The 19,343-nt window shown below is 39.1% G+C and overlaps 1 protein-coding gene across 1 annotated transcript; it reads left to right on the forward strand.

Moving 5' to 3' along the window:
- Nucleotides 1-286: 286 nt before the first annotated feature.
- On the forward strand, nucleotides 287-3,719 carry LOC139148810 (D-aminoacyl-tRNA deacylase 2-like). The gene is made up of 2 exons (XM_070720240.1): nucleotides 287-368; nucleotides 3,394-3,719. The coding sequence occupies exons 1-2, from the start codon at nucleotides 287-289 to the stop codon at nucleotides 3,717-3,719; spliced, it is 408 nt and encodes a 135-aa protein (XP_070576341.1).
- The last annotated feature ends 15,624 nt before the right edge of the window (nucleotides 3,720-19,343 follow it).

The raw sequence follows: 19,343 nt of genomic DNA on the forward strand, positions 1-19,343 counted from the left end.
AAGGGGAATGGCACAGCACAATAGCAGTGGTTTTGCAGTCGAGTGGTCAGAAATAATAAAGACATATTGACTTTTCGCGATGTCAAGAGCATAGGTGGGCGTTCCCTGGGTTATGTGACTGGCCTCTCAAAAGCGTTTGCGACAGAACAAAGACCGTTGTCGGGTCACCGGGACTCGGGCTTCCCAGGGGAAATAAACGTGTGCTGATACCGCACTACGGCGAAGAATTGCTTATTTTTAATATCCCCTCACGTGTATTCCCAAGAGCAATAAAAGGCACCTCGATATGGTTAACTTACTGGCTGTTGGGCAGCAGCAGACGACAACTGACTCAGAGGTATCTCTGGTATGGTTCGAGTACAGGATGCGTGAATGAGCTGATATCGGACATTTTCCATCATATTATATCATCCCTGGCATCAGACCGTGCGAAAATGATTCCCTGACACAGATCGTAGCGAATGTTTATCATAACTGCAAAATGATTCCATTAAATTTTATTGTATGGGAGTCACTCAATTTTGCAGCAAGCTGGTACAATATCGTAAATTTGCAACTTATTGTTAGCTTTTGACAATTGCATACACTCCCAAACTTCACTGAACGCAGGAGCTGGGATCGTAAAATTCCAATTCCACGTAATTAGGCAATAACCCTCAGAATAAAAATCCAGCTTAAGTCACATACGTTCACACAACCTCACAACAGCTGTAGCTATAATCTTTGATAATATTTTCATGATGTTTTTGAAAAGTGCCCGGTCACGTGACCATACGCTCAGTGTCGTCTGCAGCTTTGAAACGATGGCGGGTGATTAGAGCATGATGAGCGCTCGGTATGAGCAACGAGTCTCTGACTAAAATAGCAAGATATTCTATTTCAATAGCGTAGGAACTTGGAAGGCCTATTGACAACAAATATTCAGGTGCAATCAAGGACAGAATACGGTATGACATTTCTGCTTCCTTTTGTGAGAAATTGGCACGGCTGTTCCCGGTGTGTGTGTGTGGGGGGGAGGGAGGGAATCGCGTAGTAAATTTACCTTTGTGTATTGTTTCAATACCCATACATCAAAGCACATTGAAAACAATAAGATACAAGAGCATCAGCATGGAGCGTGTAATGTGTTATAAAGCACCGATAACCTAGTCTTTGTTCGGACTATAGCGGCCGTTTATTACCTGTCTTGGCCTTTCGTTAGCAGAAAGACATTACTATACCTTAGGGGTCAGTGATGTGTTTCTGCCAACACATGGCCCTCGGGGTAATAAACGAGCGCTATAGCGGTCTTTGCTGGTCAGTGACAAGCACAAACAGGCATCTTTTTTACTTCGTACTGCTTGTCTGGTCACGTGAGACGCAGTGATCAGCGAATAGCCGTCATGACCAGGTAATAGTATTATAACACGCCACATGCTCATTCCGTGTCGCGATTCGCCAGAATACGTCACGTGGCGAGAAAATAGATACGTCTAGTCCCCACTGAATCGATAAAAGTGACGTCAGATGGTATTTTTTGAAAAACTTTCCCTAGGGAAATAGTTTTGACCAAAATTGGAAAAGTGCCCGGTCACGTGACTGTTGTGTCGTCTGCAGCTTTGAAACAATGGCGGGTGACTGGCACGTGACGTGCACCCGGGATGAGCGACAAGTCTCTCTCTCTTAAACAGATTTTCCATTCCAACAGAGTAGGAACTTGAACAGCTCATCGACGAAAAGATTCAATTGCAACCAAGGATGTTGCTAGGTATGTGTAGAGTAGAATATTTTTTGGAAGAAAGTGGTACCATCCCGGGGTACCATGCACTACTCTAACCGCTGTGGAAATATCGCCATGTAAGCCCTTAAACTTGTCACAATGCATTGTTGCGGTACAAAATATCAAAACACATTAAAAACTATAACATAATACGACATGAGCGTGTGGTGTGTTATAAAACACCTGTTACCTGGTCTTTATTCGGGCCATAGCTTCCGTTTATTACTCCGAGGGGCCGTGCGTTACCAGAAACACATCGCTATTCCCTACGCCCTCGGCGAATAGCGATGTGTTTCTGGTAACGCACGGTCCATCTGAGTAATAAACGGGCGCTATTGCCCTCATGACCAGGTAATAGGTGTTTATTATTACACTCATACAAACCCTATAGACAAGTTTAACGCCAGACCTTTCGACATGATTTTGTGAGTTGAACAGGAAACTATATGTTACACAGATAATACGAAAATGCAGCATGGAAAAAATCAATAGTTACAGCTTATGGAGGTTTTGGGTACTGGTACCTCGAAAACATTATCCAGACCAATTTTGCTCGCAAAATATTTGAAATTCACCGATACTTAATACACTCAGTGTGACAGTTTTCGGACAGGGTAGTGAATTTCGCTCAAAGCCGTTTCATAAATGACGAGCAGTACGAAATCTTATTACCATACCCTTCGAAACTTTATTGTTTTCATCCTCAAATTGTTAACACGACGTAAGTGTTATTTAGGGGGTCAAAGTTGCCAAATTGTTGACCCCATGTTGAGTGCGTAGTAATCGGACTGCTATCGCAGTAATCGGACGTCGTATTTGGAATGTGATTATAGGGGCTAAATATTGATATTTTGAAACTTCAAACCCCCGATTTTCAATTTCAATGAGTTTAGAAAACTGTTTGTAAAAATTTCGTGATAAATAAGTTACGTTTAATCCATGGACGACGCAACTATATTTCGACGTGTATAGCGCTTAGATATCGGACACGGACTGTCTCTGTGTGTTGGGTTCGACACTTTGTATCGTACGATGTGGTTAACTTCGCCAAGTTTGTAGCGCCCAAAATAGCTTATACCGAAAAAATAACTATTCAAAACGGGACAGCAGCGTCACCTGACTTAATATGCGGTAACACGACTTGTAAAACGCTATCAATACGGAGCGAAGTGAGTACAACGAACAGCATGTCATTAAATGTCCGAAAACTGAGGTCGTCCGAAAACTGTCACACTGAGTGTACTGTAGATAGCCTCCGAATTAACTTTATATAGGGAAAAGAAATTCCAAGTACATGTATGTCAAAAGTAAAATGAGGCCATACGCCAGTATATTTTATTTAATCTTGTCGTGCTCATCAAAAGGAACCAAAGACTTGTGTATAACTTGTATTGTTAGGTTGTCTTATCAGTGTATAGAGTTCCATGGCTTGACAACCTTTCACATACAGGCGATCCCTTCGGGGTTCTTATGGTCACTGAACACGACATGCAAGCAAAAGTTTGTATTTCAAAGCCTAATAGTACAAGTGTATTCGTACCGAAAACACTGCAGCCACTTTGGGACCATCAGCAGATGTTGATAGCATTGTTGTACCTGTGACCTAACCTCATCTTATTTTATTACTTATTCAGTCCGCGCAGTGCTGTATGTCAGATACTTGAGGGCCAATGACGGCAAGAGAGTGTCTGTGCTGGAACTACCGGGCGACGTTCTCATAGTACCACAGTCGACGCTCGGCGGAATTCGTAAGAATCGTCACGTGAGCTACAACTACAACATCAACAAGGCCGAGGCGTGCGAACTCTACCGAGAATTCGTTGAAATGTGTCGACGGGAGGTGATGTCGACTGAAGAGACTACATGCCGTGTAAGGGGTGGTAATTACGACAACAAATATGAGGACATGAATATCGAGACTGGTCGAGTCGGATTAATGACACACGTTATGGAATTCTAATCCTCTGTTGTCATTGACAATAACCACGTTGATGGATCGTCGTCCACTTCTCGTTTCTCCAAAGATGCAATATTGTGGTTTCAAGGATCTTGTGCGTTGCCATGTAAGAGACAGACTTACAAACTTCAACAAAAATGTCCGTACGGATGTGACAGAAACAAGAAATCAATTTGAAAATTCGGGCACATTTTTATTTCATAATTTTTCCCTGGAAGATACATTGAAATTTTGAGAGAGAGAGAGCCTTATAAAATGGCCGTGACGGTTTGTCTTTTTAGCTTGGGGGTAATCGTTTACCTAGCTTTCAGAAGAGAAACATGTGCTTTGTCGCCGAGTCAAATCGCCGCAACTCCGGTATGGCCAGAGCTGACCTAAGATGTGTACACATTAACAATAATTTATGAACAGCGTCAGTTCGGTTACGCATATCATTAAGCATGCTGCAGCTCAAGATGGGAATACGGGGACAGATACTCGCACTCTCAAGTTTTTACAACTCTTTTCTGATCTACCACGTGTTTGCGGTAATTTCGAACTTCGGAAGCTCTTGAAGTACATAAAAATTTCTCTGTCTCATTTTCTTTTAAATACAAAATTTAATTTTTCCCCATAGGTTAACACAGGGACGGCGACAATTTTGAATTTCAAATATCGGTAAATATGAGGTAATTTGTTTGTATGATACCGAAATTTGTACGGTGACACCTTATTTCTATTCATGATTTTGTATGAGAATGTTTGAAAGTTTGCTGAAGCACGGTCCCTCTATCACCGGTCCTGTGATAGAGGGACCATGGCTGGAGGAAAGATATGCCGAAGTTTAAGTCTTTCATTTTCGAGACGCATTCTTAAAAATACAATGCCGTTGGGAACTTGCAAGCTGCAATAATTGTAACCCTTTGGACCTGGTCAGATTGTTGGTAACGTTTAAACGCTGGTGGGTAACGGTTACCAAGATGAATGTGTCACTTCCATGTTAAAGCACTGCCAGATAGTTTTTAATGATTTTATAAGCGAATATACGATGATCTAACCCAGGGCGTATATGTGTGCAGGCGTGTGATGTCATAGGAATGAAAATGAATTGAGCAAGTTGCAAAATGGTTTACCGACTCAGTATTTAGTCTGATTTCACCTGAAAGTTGGAATTTCCCCAAGCATATGCATTAGAACGACCGTAAAAGTAAACCCCAAACGTCAAATCGCGTATTTGCACTGTGTAGGCGTAATTTAAAATTCAAAATTTTGATTTTACCTATTTGCACTCTGTAGGCGTAATTTAAAATTCAAAATTTCGAAACTACAGGAAAATTTCGAAAATCCAGGGTTATCCGTCTTCTTCAAGGTGTTGACTAAAATGCTACCAAAATAATGCCAAGTAGAATCAATATTGATCAATGTTGTTGGTAGCAATAGTGGCTCAAAGAGCCCTGTAAAAGACACCAGTGTAAAAGTATCACGTGTGCAGTCCATTCTATACTTACACCTTGCGAGTGTGAGGGCGTGTATACGTCACCAGACAGTGTTCACACAGCCCAACTTATACTGACGCTGGTTTAGATAAGAGTAGGTCCCGTTGCGGTGATGTTTGGTATATTTTTTCTGTCAATAATTTAATGTTAACAACGAGAGGAACACGAATGGTTATTAATCCCCACGGACACCGTCCGGGGGGACTTACAGGTTTGGTCATGTCCGTGCGTCCGTCCGTGCATGCGTGCGTCCGTCTGTCCGTTCACGCAGATATCTCAGAGATGCCTGGAGCGATTGCATTCAAACTTGGTACAATGATTACTTCATATGTCATACATGTGCGCGTCGATTTGTTTTGTGATACGATCCAATATGGCCGCCATGCGGCCATTTTATTTCGATTTTTTGTGTAAAGAGCCATAACTCAGACATGTTTCAACCGATTTTATTCAAAATTGGTACAAGAACATTGACCTATGTCATACATATGCACGTCAATTTGTTTTGTGATACCATCCAATATGGCTGCCGTGCGGCCATTTTGTTACGATTTTTTTCATGTACGGAGCCATAACTCAGGCATATCTCAACCGATTTTATTCAAAGTTGGTACAAGGACATTCACCTATGTCATACACATGCACGTCAATTTGTTTCATGATATGATCCAATATGGCCGCATGGCAGCCATTTTGTTACAATTTTTTCATGTCCTTAGCCAAAACTCAGGCACATCTCGACCAATTTTATTCAAACTTGGTACAAGGACATTGACCAATGTCATACATATGCACATTGATTTGTTTTGTGATACGATCCAATATGGCCGCCGTGCGGCCATTTTGTTACGATTTTTTCATGTATGGAGCCATAACTCAGACATGTATCAAGCAAATTTATTCAAAGTTGGTACAAGGACATTGACTTATGTTATACATATGAACGTCTATTTGTTTCACGATATGATCCAATATGGCCACATGGTGGCCATTTTGTTATGTTTTTTTTCATGTCGAGAGCCATAACTCTGGCAAGTCTCAACTGATTTTATTCAAAGGTGGTACATGGACATTGACTTATGTCATACATATGCATGTCGATTTTTTAGACAGTAAGATCAAATACAGCTGCGTGGCGGCGATTTTGTTACAATTTTTTCATGTACAGAGCCATAACTCACGCATATTTCCACAAGTATAATTCAAAGTTGGTATAAGGACATTGACCTACTTCATACATATGCACATTAATGTGTTTCACGGCATGTAGCAGTACCATGTCAATTACTGAAGTTTCATAATTAGGCTGATATGTCAAGAAATACTGCATCAAATTTCATGAAACTTGGTACAGATGTTAAGCTCATATTGCTTTTACAGTGAAAAAGACATTTATCAGTGTCGTTTTAATTAATTTTGTCATTGCATATGTCATGAACTTTCCTAATTAGAGTGATATGTCCACAAATACTGCTTCAAATTTGATGAAACTTGATACAGATGTTGATCTCACAGTGTTGTAAATAGTGCATCAAACTTTATGAAATATGGTACCAGTGATAATCTGTTAGTGTTAGGATAGTATGCAAAAATGTTTGGCAACATCCTGTCGATTAATTCCTAATTGACTCATTTAATGACCTTTTATGTTTTCACCACAATAGAACTCATTCTTGGCCATTGAGTGCCATCTGTATCAAAGTATTTTTATCACAGACCTAATTAATGAAGATGACTCTATCCTCTCTGAGGACTTGCAAAGTACCCATTAACAAGTGGGGACTGTGTCATCAAGGATGACTTGTTTTCAAAGAGATACATATACTTTTAGTTTAGTTTAGTTTAGTTTAATTTAATTCTATTTTATTAATACAAAAAACGACAAAACAAGCGGGAGCCCGAGTTTCATGTGTACATACGTGCCAACTTAACCCCCCGTATATATTTATATTCAACTTTATATTCGGAGTTCTCATTAGGAATCATGGAAAATTAAGGACCTCCTCGTAGCTCCAACATCATTCCGGAGCACAGTCTGAGAGTTTATAGAACAGTGTTTGATCACTTTAATCAGGCGTTTTTGCTCTGACGTTTTTCCTTGCGTGTACAAGTACACTTCGAAACCATGAAGACTTCGATAAAACGATCTGTTTCGTTGCATGTATTTGTTCATGGTGGCTTGCAGTGATCGTTGACAGATCTACACAGGACTCGTTGTTAGTCTGCATCTACTTCAAGCTGGAATATCGTAAGATAAAACCGCACAGGAAAAATATTGGGCACATAAGAACAGTCTTAATGGAGGAAATTCAGCGAACAGGTCTGAAAACAGTTTTAACAAGTGAACGTAATATAACAATATCAGATCCCCTTTATGTCAATTTGTAGCATATATAAAGAAATTATAGAGATATATAGAGAAATATCGCCTGTTTTCAAGAAGCAGTTGTTAACTATCAGCATCATTTAATTATTCAATTTTCACCATTTAAGCTTTATAACTCCCCAAAAACAGCATTAGGCCTACGTAAGTCTTTATGTGTGTTTCATGGTTAATTAGGCCAAAGTAAGTAAATTCTTTGTTTTGCGTCCACTCGAAATCCTAAGAGGTACGCGGGTAAGCGGTTAAAAAACAAACATAGAAATTCAACACAAAATCTGTTTGCCTTTATTGGACAATTTTTCTCAAACAACATGAATACTCCTGTCACAGTGTGACACACTGTATGATCACTGTAGGCATTTTCATGACAAATTGATCAAGATAAAGTCATTCTTTGACGTTTTTCTTTTATTAGTTTTAGATTTCTTTCTTGTGCATTCAAAGTGTCCACATGTCAATACCATTGCACAGCATCTTGACAGCCTCATCAAATTACTTAAATCTGGACTGTTTGAGGAATGGGTACACTATAACAGTATACAGTAGCAGTCTTTTGTCTCAAGTTCTTGTACGTTTCTTTCAGGTTTCTTGTAATGTTTATGCTCTGATGGAATGTCATAGTTTTGCTGAAAGGTGTCTGTTTTGAAAGAAAACACCAAACAGATATGGTAACTTGTAGCCTCTGCATTCAATTTTAGAGAGATTGGGCATCAGAGAGAACAAGACATTAGTGATATAATGACAAAAGTATTCTCTGTAGCTTCCTCGGGACCATCCGTAAAACCAGCACCTTTCCTTTCCATCAAATAAAAGAAAGCATTTCGCAATTGTCAGTCTCCACACACAGACTCATCAGACCCAAATTTAGGTGGACGCTTGTGACTTTCAAAGTACCACAACGCAGATTGATTGAAAAGATGAAGTACCATGGCATAGACGGAAATATTCTACGGTTGGTCAAAGCTTGATTAACAAATACAAAACAGCGAGTAGTCATAAATGGAGCATCATCTGAATGGAGAAAACGTTACAAGTGGTGTCCCACCGGGTTCAGTTCTTCGACCAGTGCTCTTTCTAATCTACATCAATCACACTGGCGGTGAAATTATTTCTGAACTCAAAAATTTACCGACAATACCAAGACATATCATCCCTTGCGAAATTGTAGTGATCCTGAAATTCTACAAGCTGATTTGGACAAGCTACAAAAAATGAGTGAACACTGGCGGACGCATATTGGCTACAACAACCCCTTCCATAAATACCCAATGAACAATATTTAACTGGGACGAACAACTGAAGAAAATGACTTAGGCGTCCTACTTCATTCTACCTTAAACCTTCAAGCAAAATTGATAAGTTTGCAAAAAAGCAAACAGAATGCTTGATCTAATCAAACGATCATTGTCGATCAAATAAAAAATGTCATTCTTCGTCTTTACAAGCAACTTGTGAGACCACAGCTCGAATATGCAGTATTAGCTTGGTCACCATGGCTACAAAAGGACATAAAAATCTTAGCACGGCAAATAATACCTAAACTCCAACACTACAATTATCAAAATAGACTTAAACAGCTTGGTTTAATAATACTTTAACAAAGAAGAATTCGCGGCGACATGATTCAACTCTAGAACTTTATCAAAGGCCATGACCAATGTAACCTTTCACTTGAGTTAGCAGCCGACTTGAAAACTCGCGGATCCTGTCCTAAACTTCATAAACTAACGTTCGACTTAATATAAGGAAGTTCTTTCTTCAGCAAGAGTTGTGGACACCTGAAATAAATTACCAGCCGATGTCATTAATGCAGAAAGTGCGCCCTCCTTCAAGAGCAGCTACGACCGCCTACTACAAGTTTGAACTTTCACAGAGGGATTCTAATATACTTTCCCTCACCCAAACTGAACAAAAAAGTACGTAAAGGCCTTTCGTTTACAGGACTGTTTTTGTTTCAAGTTAAAATGGACGAATGAACCAAATTTTTGGCAAACCTGATAGACCGATAAACTAGGATAGGCTTCAACACTTTCCGATTTTTCCGTCTACCATAAGCTTACTCTCTGAGTCATAGTACCCAAGTCCAATCGGCCGACTGAATCTCTCTCTGTTCAAGTTCCGATTGCTCGCAATGACCATGCCTTCAAGTTGCCGTGCAAAGGTTTCCTGTGTTTTAACTTCGATTATTTCCCTGCTTTCATCCATTTTTTATCGTGACGACAAAGCCACAACAGGCAAAGCCACAACAGACAGCGAGAACGTGAGGCCCCGGCGTGACTCGGAGAGAATCGACAGGGATAAATGTGTATAGAGAATACTGTTTTACGTCACCGGATGGTCTAGTTAATGAAATCTGACTGCCGTAAAGGAATGGGTTTCGTGGCAAAGTTAAAAGCACGACTTGTTTTTGCGACAAAATAGCGCCACCAACGGCGAAATTTTGAAAGGAAAGTTTGTGTTTATTTTCCGAAAAATTTCCAAAAACCTAGGCGCGCGCGGACGCAAAACAAAGAATTTACTTACTTCGGCCTTATAGCAAAATTCATTGTGTTTACGCCAAAAAGACTGTTTTATCATGCCCTCCTGTAAACCTTTCCAACATCGTGGAATTTTGACCATCAGACCAATGGAAAGATAATGCGTATCAAATAGCGTAACTTTTTAAGAAGACAGTAGAACATTTAAGTAATTTTTCTTTTTCAAAATTCCGAAGTATCAGTAACGGTAATCATGCCTTTGATTTAAAAATTTGTGTTCATGTATATTAATAGACCTTTGCCAGCTTTGCTCAAACTGTGTAAATTTTCGCATTCATCGAAATACTTGCTCATGATTAAACATTTAAGAATTGACACATATTGTTCTATTAATAAAACGTCATTTTAAAAGAGGCTACGTTTTGTTTGCGTTGTTCACTATTTCCTTATCTTTGCAAAACTGGTCATACAAATGAACATATAGCATATACGTAACACAAACACATACATACAATGTGTATACATATATACATACATTGATAAATAGATAGACAGATAGATACAGAGATACACTCATATATATAATTACAAACCTATATGTCACACATACATTATCATGTATGTGTCCGTTTTTGTGCTTGTCGTTAAATAAACAGAAACAATTATAGCAGGCCTGCTTTGTCAGTGCAAAATATTTGGCCATTAGAGTTCAATCTTCATTGAACCTGTGAAGTTTTATGTATACTTATTTCTTGACCCCCTTCCCTTTATGTTCCTGCTTTCCTAGACGTGTACCGAATTTTAGGAGTCTATACCGAGCCACAGGCGGCCCAAAAACTATTAATAAGCTTATTATTGATTTTTCTCAGTTTTCTCTATCAGTTCCTCTCCTTTTCTTCATGCTCTGACTGATCGGAGTAAATAAAAATAAATGACTATATAGCCTACCTTAGCCTCTTGACTCTTTATTTATTTTACACCCATTATCAGGACGTTTATCTCTCATATACACACATCTTGCAATTAATTAGTCAACACAACTAATTATGCTAATCCGTGGACTTATCAGGGATTTTATGGGTTGGTCAACATCGCGAAAGATAGGAAAGGTTACATCTCTATCTTTGCAATGTTGACCAACCCTTGATAAGTACACGGATTAGCATAATTAGTTGTGTTGACTAATTAATTACAAGATGTGTGTATATGAGAGATAAACGTCCTAATGGGGTGTAAAATAAATGAAGAGTCAAGAGGCTAGGTTAGGCTATATAGTCATTTATTTTTATTTACTACGATCAGTCAGAGCATGAAGAAAAGGAGAGGAACTGATAGCGAAAACTGAGAAAAACTCAATAATAAGCTTATTAATAGTTTTTGGGCCGCCTGTGTACCGAACTGGATCAACAATTAGAGTGTTAGGGCGCCCTCAACCTACTGCTGGAGTTTCGGGGGAAAGTTGACATAATATAAAATCAGCATGTTGTATAAATTTTGGTTGTTTCCTGAAAGCTTTCTCAAACTCTACGTCGGCAATTAACGTAAAGAAATTTTCTTCAGTAATCACCTTATAACGCATATGCCAACAGACAGCCACAGAAACTGACAAAACACCGATTTGAGAACGTAGGTACGTTACTCTTGTAGCACTTACAGATATGACATGCACAGAACCATACTTTGTTTGCAGAGCAAGGGTGTGACAAGCAATGTACCAGGCATATTTCGAAGAGGGTTGTACCTACCCCTTCAAAGATTATCATGACAATGTACAAACAAACAAAACAAGCAAAACAAGATAACAATCTCATGGAGCTGTGTACACTTCTCAGTCAAGGTAGATTTGTTCTGACTGCTGTTAAGTTGAAAGTGAAAATGTATGGGTCTACATAGACTCTCCACAGTCGCTGTGCCTTGTTTTCTGCGCGCCGCGATGGGCCTACATTCAAAGGCTGTGCAGCTGTGAGCACGCGCTGCCAGACACAGCGACTGTCGGTTCTTGCAAGTATATGAATATTCATAAGGGTAGTGACGTCAAAAGAAAAACCTATCTAACTTGGCGGAGAGAATATATACTAGTAGCTGGTAGACCTATATACGCGGTATGTTTTGATTTTTGATTTTTAATTTTAATTGGCTATGCTACCTGTCATTTTTGTTTTGATTAACGGATGTGTGGAGTTCTATAAAGTACCCGGATCAGGCAGAAATCCGACCGGTTGCTTGCAAGAACGTCCAGACCCTGGGATTCGCGTCGTGTCTCTGAAGGGCGCGCGTGTTCCAACAGGGAAGAACGCGAATCGCAGGGTCTCTGCCAGACTAGGGTCTACAATGTGAGTATATTTACGCGTAGCGGTCAGGATCACCCACTTCCCACCCAAGATGCAAGATTTATACTAAAAAACTGTCTTTATCTTGGTATCCTGTTGTTCCCCGGTCTCACAGTGGCTTGAACAACACTGGACTTTAAAGGGACAAAGTCGGCCATTTTTCATGAATTTTGTTTTGATGCAAGATATTGTTATATTGTTTGACATGTTGAAAGATAGTGAATGAATGGGTGACAATGCAAATATTCAACCCCAGCTTTAAACAAATTAATGAATCGCGAAAATGAATTAATTGTCGTCACCATTAATTCATTCTCGCGATGGTTTCATGTATCGTGTAATATAAGTAGTATCTCGTATCAAACAAAATTCATGAAAAATGGCCGACTTTGTCCCTTTAAAGAAGTTCGCGCCTCGACACTGAAAAGCTTAACTAGGAAACTTCGAACCACCCTATCGAAAGCAAGAATAATGAATCAGTGGGTCGCCGTGCAAAATTACAAATTGCCCGATATTTACCAAATGAAAAGCGAATTAGAACATCATTGAATACGAGGCTTGCAGGGAATCTCGCTGGGGCGAGATGCTGACTTCCCTGACGCAACTAAGATCCCATTTCTCGGCGTCAATACCGCGATAAAGTTTGATAAAAGTTTAAAAGCACCAGGTACGTAAGAACTGTTCGCTATAAGGTGGTAGGGGCTTTGAAACTGAAAAATTAAACTTTCGCTCATACTTTGATAAAGGTTAACTTTCAATGATCATGAATAAGTACTGAGGGGTCTCTGAGCAAATTTTGGATTTTGGAGACACAAATTACCTCAAATTTACCCACTTTACCCCAGAATTCTACGAATCTCTTCATGTAAATATAGAGTGCAAAATAAAAAGAGAGACGATTAAAATTTTGTGGTTCACTCTTATCATGTATATGCCCTCTCTCCTCGCCTTGTCTGTGCTTGAATTATATCTTGTATTGGCCCAACGGATCTCTAGCTGTCCACATGTCAGAGACACGTTTTCAAAACCGCCATTTACAGTGTTGTCTCCGTGCAGAAAAAAGAGAAATCTTTGATTTTGTCAAAAACATGACGGTGAAACCTTCATTTGCCCCATGGGCTTAAAATATGTCAAAACCGGCAGCAGACAAGAAAAATACATTTTTTTAAACATTTGAGTATCCTAAAAAGTTTCCCGGGGCGAAGATCTACCTTAATAGAAGTAAAGCAGCTACTTTGTATTATCAATACGTGAAAAATTGTAGAGTATTGAGGCTACCATGATAAATTAAGATTAATATTCAGCGATGTTATCGGGGGGACACTATTTATAAAACTTTGGTGAAAAGATTTCTACGTGATCGGCACTGTGCATGCGAGCACTCGCAACACATCTTAGATTCAAGCTTGTATAGGTTTATGATTAGATCGTCCCTACGTGATCTATCTGTTTTTATGTGCATGGTGTCATTTTTTATCTGTTCCGTTGACCGTCGCAATTTTCGTCAAGTTCAGTCCAGTCCGTCCCTAATGAGGCAATTCGGAAAGAACGATATGACTCATTTTTGAACTTCCGATGATTCAAGATTCGTGGAAGCTCTTCAGTTTTGGGCAGATATGCAATATTTTGCTGTACTATAGATGGGAAGGGTCGTCGACTGGTGAACTCTAAGGTAACCTTCCAATGATCCCCAGGCAACTTACAGCATTTGCGTGATCCCATGTGTTACGAGGGTTACAAGAATCCACTGTTCGAGTTTTCAAGTGTAATGCAGTTACGGCGGAGGATAAAGTGGAACTCCCCCTCGTGCCTACGGTTAGACTCACTTGTAAGATGCCACAGATTGCATCTTACAACCTGTCTCGTCTCGCGGCATTTTACGAGATTTGTAGGCCAAAGTGAAGGAATGAAATTCAATATGGTTTATCCCCCCATCCTTCTGCGCAAACTCTGAATAGCTGCTCCTTATTTTTTCCTCTGATACGAGCACATCTCAAATATAAGTCCAGCGGCAATTCTGTATTTCGTACACGGGAAACAATTTTGAAGCTCGGTTAGAATGTCAACCTTCGAGATACAAGTTAAAATGTTTTGGACAGACAGACTATAAGCAAGAGCGCACACTTGATAAAATTAGCGTTTATCTCTAGATGTGCGCGTCACTTCGGCAGACCCAGAATTTGTATTCGATTTCGTGCGCATACTTGGCGAATAGGCTGTCGATTTACGACGGTGCGGAAACGATAAGATGATGCGTCGATGTGTTACGAAATGAGGCTGGCAAAATTACAACATCAAATTATTTGAACCGATAAGAGGTCTTTCACCCCGCGCTAGGCTCTATGCGCATGACACACTTTCTGATAAATCTACGACCATCCCATGCAAGCTTTAAAGCCCCAATAGCTGCTAATTTTATGCATTATTTTCATAATTTTATTTTCAAACCAAAGTTGGTTGGTGTAAATGTGCTAACTGAAGGACGTGTATTGAAGTATCACTGCTAACTGATTCGGACCATGCCTTCACGTTTTAACAGGCTTAATAATAAACGGGTGCCACATCCATAAAATGGCGCCCCATGGGAAAATACAAAAAAAGAGTATTTCCTGCACATACACATCGTGATCATACCAGAAACAAGCATGATGCCATAACTTGAATGCACAACACACGATGGCCAACATTTTGTTGTTTTAATCTGCCATATGATTAGTTTTTGAAAATGGCGGGAAATCTAAAATGACGTTAAACCTCTGAATTTACTTGCCACTTTTGACAGTCATGGCAGCGTTATACACTTTTTTAGTCTCTAATGGGTCTTATTCAAAGAAAACTACTGGAAAACTAAGGATATTTTGGGATCGGTTTGCCAAACATTTTAAGCTATTGGGGCTTTAAAGTTGCCCTGTTTAAGTTAGAATGCGCCTCATGATGGACAGGTATTTGAGCTCTCAATTTTCTACAGTAATTCTTTTCTGAGCTACACTTGTGGGGACTCATTTTAAAGCTCTTGGAGAAAGAAAAAATTTCACCGTCTTATTTTTCGAAAATCCAAAACTTAATTCCCTCCTCATAGAATTTACTCAAGGATGGCGGCCATTTTGCGTTTCAAATATCGCAAAATGTTGGGTAATTTGTTTCTATAGTTCGTAAATTTGCGCGGTGAACTCCGGTTTTTATCGTCGATTGTTAAAAGTTTACGTCTTTCACTTTCGCGATGCATACTACCTTAAACATCTCTATCGATTTTCTATCATCTGAGGGGTCAGTTACATTACTGAAGCATTCTGAAGCAGTCAGCAAAACATATCGTCAGCTTTCCCTTCCGCGGCATTGTGCCATAACATATTTAATTCCACAGTTACATCATACACGGAGGCCATTTCAGTTCATTCCACGGTCACATTACACAGGTTATTTCAGCAGAGGTTAATTTTTTGGGAGTTAATTCATTTTCCTTGACATAAAGTGATATAAACAAAGTACAACAACAACAAAAACATAGACTAAAGACTTTATCTCGTATATGGCAAGTACCTGTGACTCTGGTGAATGTCTTTCACCAATTTTGTTGTGGATGTCAACTACAATGTATTTTTTCCACTTCCTAAAGCATACATAGTATTTATTGAGCTATATCGTGTAAATTGCATTGTTTTTTGTAGAAAAGTGATTTCTAGTCCGGGCTACAATTCAAATACCGTCGTCGGAACTGTGCATGTGCGAGTTTCTTGTTTACAATGTATTTTGTATATGATATCTAGATGCACCTCATCATCATAGCTGCAACATTTAAATTATACGATGTAGATTATGACAGACATGGTTTAACTTTCATCAATCACCATCGTACCTTGGATACAGTGTTTAAATTGTCGTATGGGTCCCATACGACCTTTGAGCGCAGTTCCGACGACCGTATCCCTACAATCATCAAACGTTAACATCACTGAATCGAAAAGTGGCACTGCTGTCGATTTTACAAGTAATTCGAACATTGCAACATCACGGGGGCGTTGCCCAAAACATGGCTGACTGTTTACTGACTGATATTATAACCTTACCCCAAGACTCCTAAAATGATAATAGAACCATCAGACCAGTAGCTTTAGATCCCGTAATTTGTACAATTTTCAACGCGGAAAAATGCGTTGCTGAATTTCTCTAAAGGGAACGAAGATAAAAAAATATGATCGGTAGTGGGTGATCGGTTTTATAGATTCACCTCACTCCGAGTTGCATTGAAATCGAAATTTGGCGTTTTGTTTGATAAGCAGGTGCCATGCGCTAGGAAAGTGACAATAATCTCCACGTCCCTTCGTAATGCCGATAGTTTAGTTTAAGGTAGTATGCGCCTCGAAAGTGAAAGCCTTAAACTTTTGCTCAAACTTTCCTTAAGGAATCTTTCAGCCATTCTCTTTCAAAAACAAGAATAAAAATCAGGAGTCACCGTGCAAATTTTGGTACTAGAGAAACGAATAACCCAGATTTACCGATATTTAAAATTCAAAATGGCCGCCATCCCTGTGTTAACTCTATGGAGAAAAATAAAATTTTCGAATTTCGAAAAACTAAGCAGATGTAAAGTTTTCTTACACCAAGAGCTTTAAAATGAATCCCTACAAGTGGTATATCAGAAACGAATTTTAAAAGTTGGAGAGTCTGCATATCTGTCGCCCGAGGCCCGTTCTACCTTAATTTAATAAGAGTCGATGGGAAATCACATATTTACGGTTTTGTTCAGTCTCTGAAGGTCGTATCTCTTGCTTCACTTTCAGGTAAAGAACTACCATCTCCATGAATTCATTTCACCTTAGCCTAATTGATTCGTTAACTCGTCCTTCGGAAAATATGAAAATAAATAAAATTCAACAACTCGAGAATCTAGTCGTTTGGTTTGTTCAGATGAACGGTTCTCAGTTTAGAAACATCGCTTAAGGGGCCGTGGATAATTAAAACATGCACACGGTAAACGAAACTCAGTGCGTTTGTCCTCAACCCCACTCCCCCTTCCCCAAACGAAAGTTTGGAAGTGCGAAAATCCAACCAAGCCTCATTCTGTATGTGCATCCATCGGTGATTACGTCGCTATGAATCACGTCGCACACGCTACCGACCGCCCCCCCCCCGCCCCCCCCACTTCCCCGCACATACCTCTTCTTCTCTGTTCAGTGCCAACTCAACAATGACGCAACCAATAGAATGAAATGAAACAGTGTATCCAAAATGATTGTTACTATTTTACTCGTGCACTGATTCACATGTATGTCAAATAGACGATTGTGTAGCGCCGGTGCCGTACTGGCCAGGCACACACGAGTTTTACGATACAGAAAAACGTGTAATGAGGTATTGCGATAGGGAAACTTGCAGTGCAATTTTTGCGCACGCACGGCAATCGAAATACAGCCAAACCCCCTCCCCCCCCCCCCTTAAACACAGAAGTTGCGTTTACTGTGCGCGTGTTTTAATTATCCACGGCCCCAAAGGTAGAAGGCGCCTCGGGGACAAATATTCAGACTGTCAAACTTTTACAAATCGTTTCTAATATACCACTTGTGGGGGTTCATTTTAAAGCTTTTGGAGTAAGAAAAGTTTTCACTTGCTTAGTTTATTGAAATTCAAAAATTGTATTTTCCTCCAAAGAGTTAACACAGATATAGCGGCTGATATACCACTTGTGCATGGGGGTTCATGTTAAAGCTCTCGGTGTAAGAAAACTTGATGGTGACCCCCGATTTTTATTCTTGATTTTGAAAGTGAATGGTTGAAAGATTACTTGAGGAAATTTTGAGCAAAAGTTTAAGTCTTTCACTTTCGAGGCGCATACTACCTTAATTAGTCTAGGCTTTAAAACTACATGCATGCTTTGTCGTGAGAGGATGTTTACAGCCTATAAATTCCAGCAATGTCGATATTGATGCCTGTATTCGGAGCCGATGGCGAATCGGTGGGGAAGATCATTATTGTAATATCCAAAATTAAAAAAAATAAGTCGTAATTCAAACCCTTATTAAACTAAGCAGTGTTTCACTGCGACAAGGACACATCCCAACAGACTTAAAGTAATCGCTCAAACACGATTTCCTAGTCTTTCCGCGGCAGGAAATGTGAGACCACCGTCTATAAGAGCAAACGGTCATATCATTTGACCCTAAGTAAAATCTGACGACGCGCTCATCATCATAAGGGCATGAATTTGGCTGAGAGATATAAAATTTCTGACAAGATGGGAAAATGATCTCTTTAGAAAGCTAATCCTATAAGACGTGCAATGGAGACTACAGGTATGTGTCAGATACTCCCATCCGTAATATAAACAAACAAAAATGAGATAGTTTGATGACATGAGATAAAAACACCGTAACAGAGAGATAAAGACAGACAGAGACAATGGAATATTAATTACGAAGTAACAAGAACGACAACAAAAACAAACACGATGTACAACAACAACAATATATATATATATATATATATATATATATATATATATATATATATATATATATATATATATATATTTGTTTGTTTGTTTATTGCATTTCAAGGCCTCCGGCCCATCTGCAGAGGAGTTACACGTCAAAAAATGCAAATAAATTAAAACTTTCAAATTTACTATACAAAATAAACCAATCCGTACTTAACAATTTCTGTATCAAGGATTGTCTACATTTATTTTACAAAGTAATTCTTTTCGCAACTGACAAGCTTTAAACAGAAAAATACCAAGCTTACGCAATACACGTTCATCGGTAGAACGTAATAAACGCTGAAACTTACATATATTTGGATGAATACAGATATCTTCAGTAAGTACAATATATATATATATATATATATATATATATATATATATAATATATATATATATATATATATATATATATATCATAGAGAATTTTTATATGATTTACATTATCCGTTGTAGTGTCCTACGGAGCAACACGATCTTAACT

This window comes from Ptychodera flava, chromosome 14 (genome assembly GCF_041260155.1).
Source record: "Ptychodera flava strain L36383 chromosome 14, AS_Pfla_20210202, whole genome shotgun sequence".
NCBI classification, from domain to species: domain Eukaryota; kingdom Metazoa; phylum Hemichordata; class Enteropneusta; family Ptychoderidae; genus Ptychodera; species Ptychodera flava.

Coding starts and splice junctions, on each gene's coding strand:
- LOC139148810 (XM_070720240.1), top strand. CDS start 287: ATGGTTAACTTACTGGCTGTTGGGCAGCAGCAGACGACAACTGACTCA. Junction 369..3,393: donor ATGGTTCGAGTACAGGATGC/GTGAATGAGCTG, acceptor TTACTTATTCAG/TCCGCGCAGTGCTGTATGTC.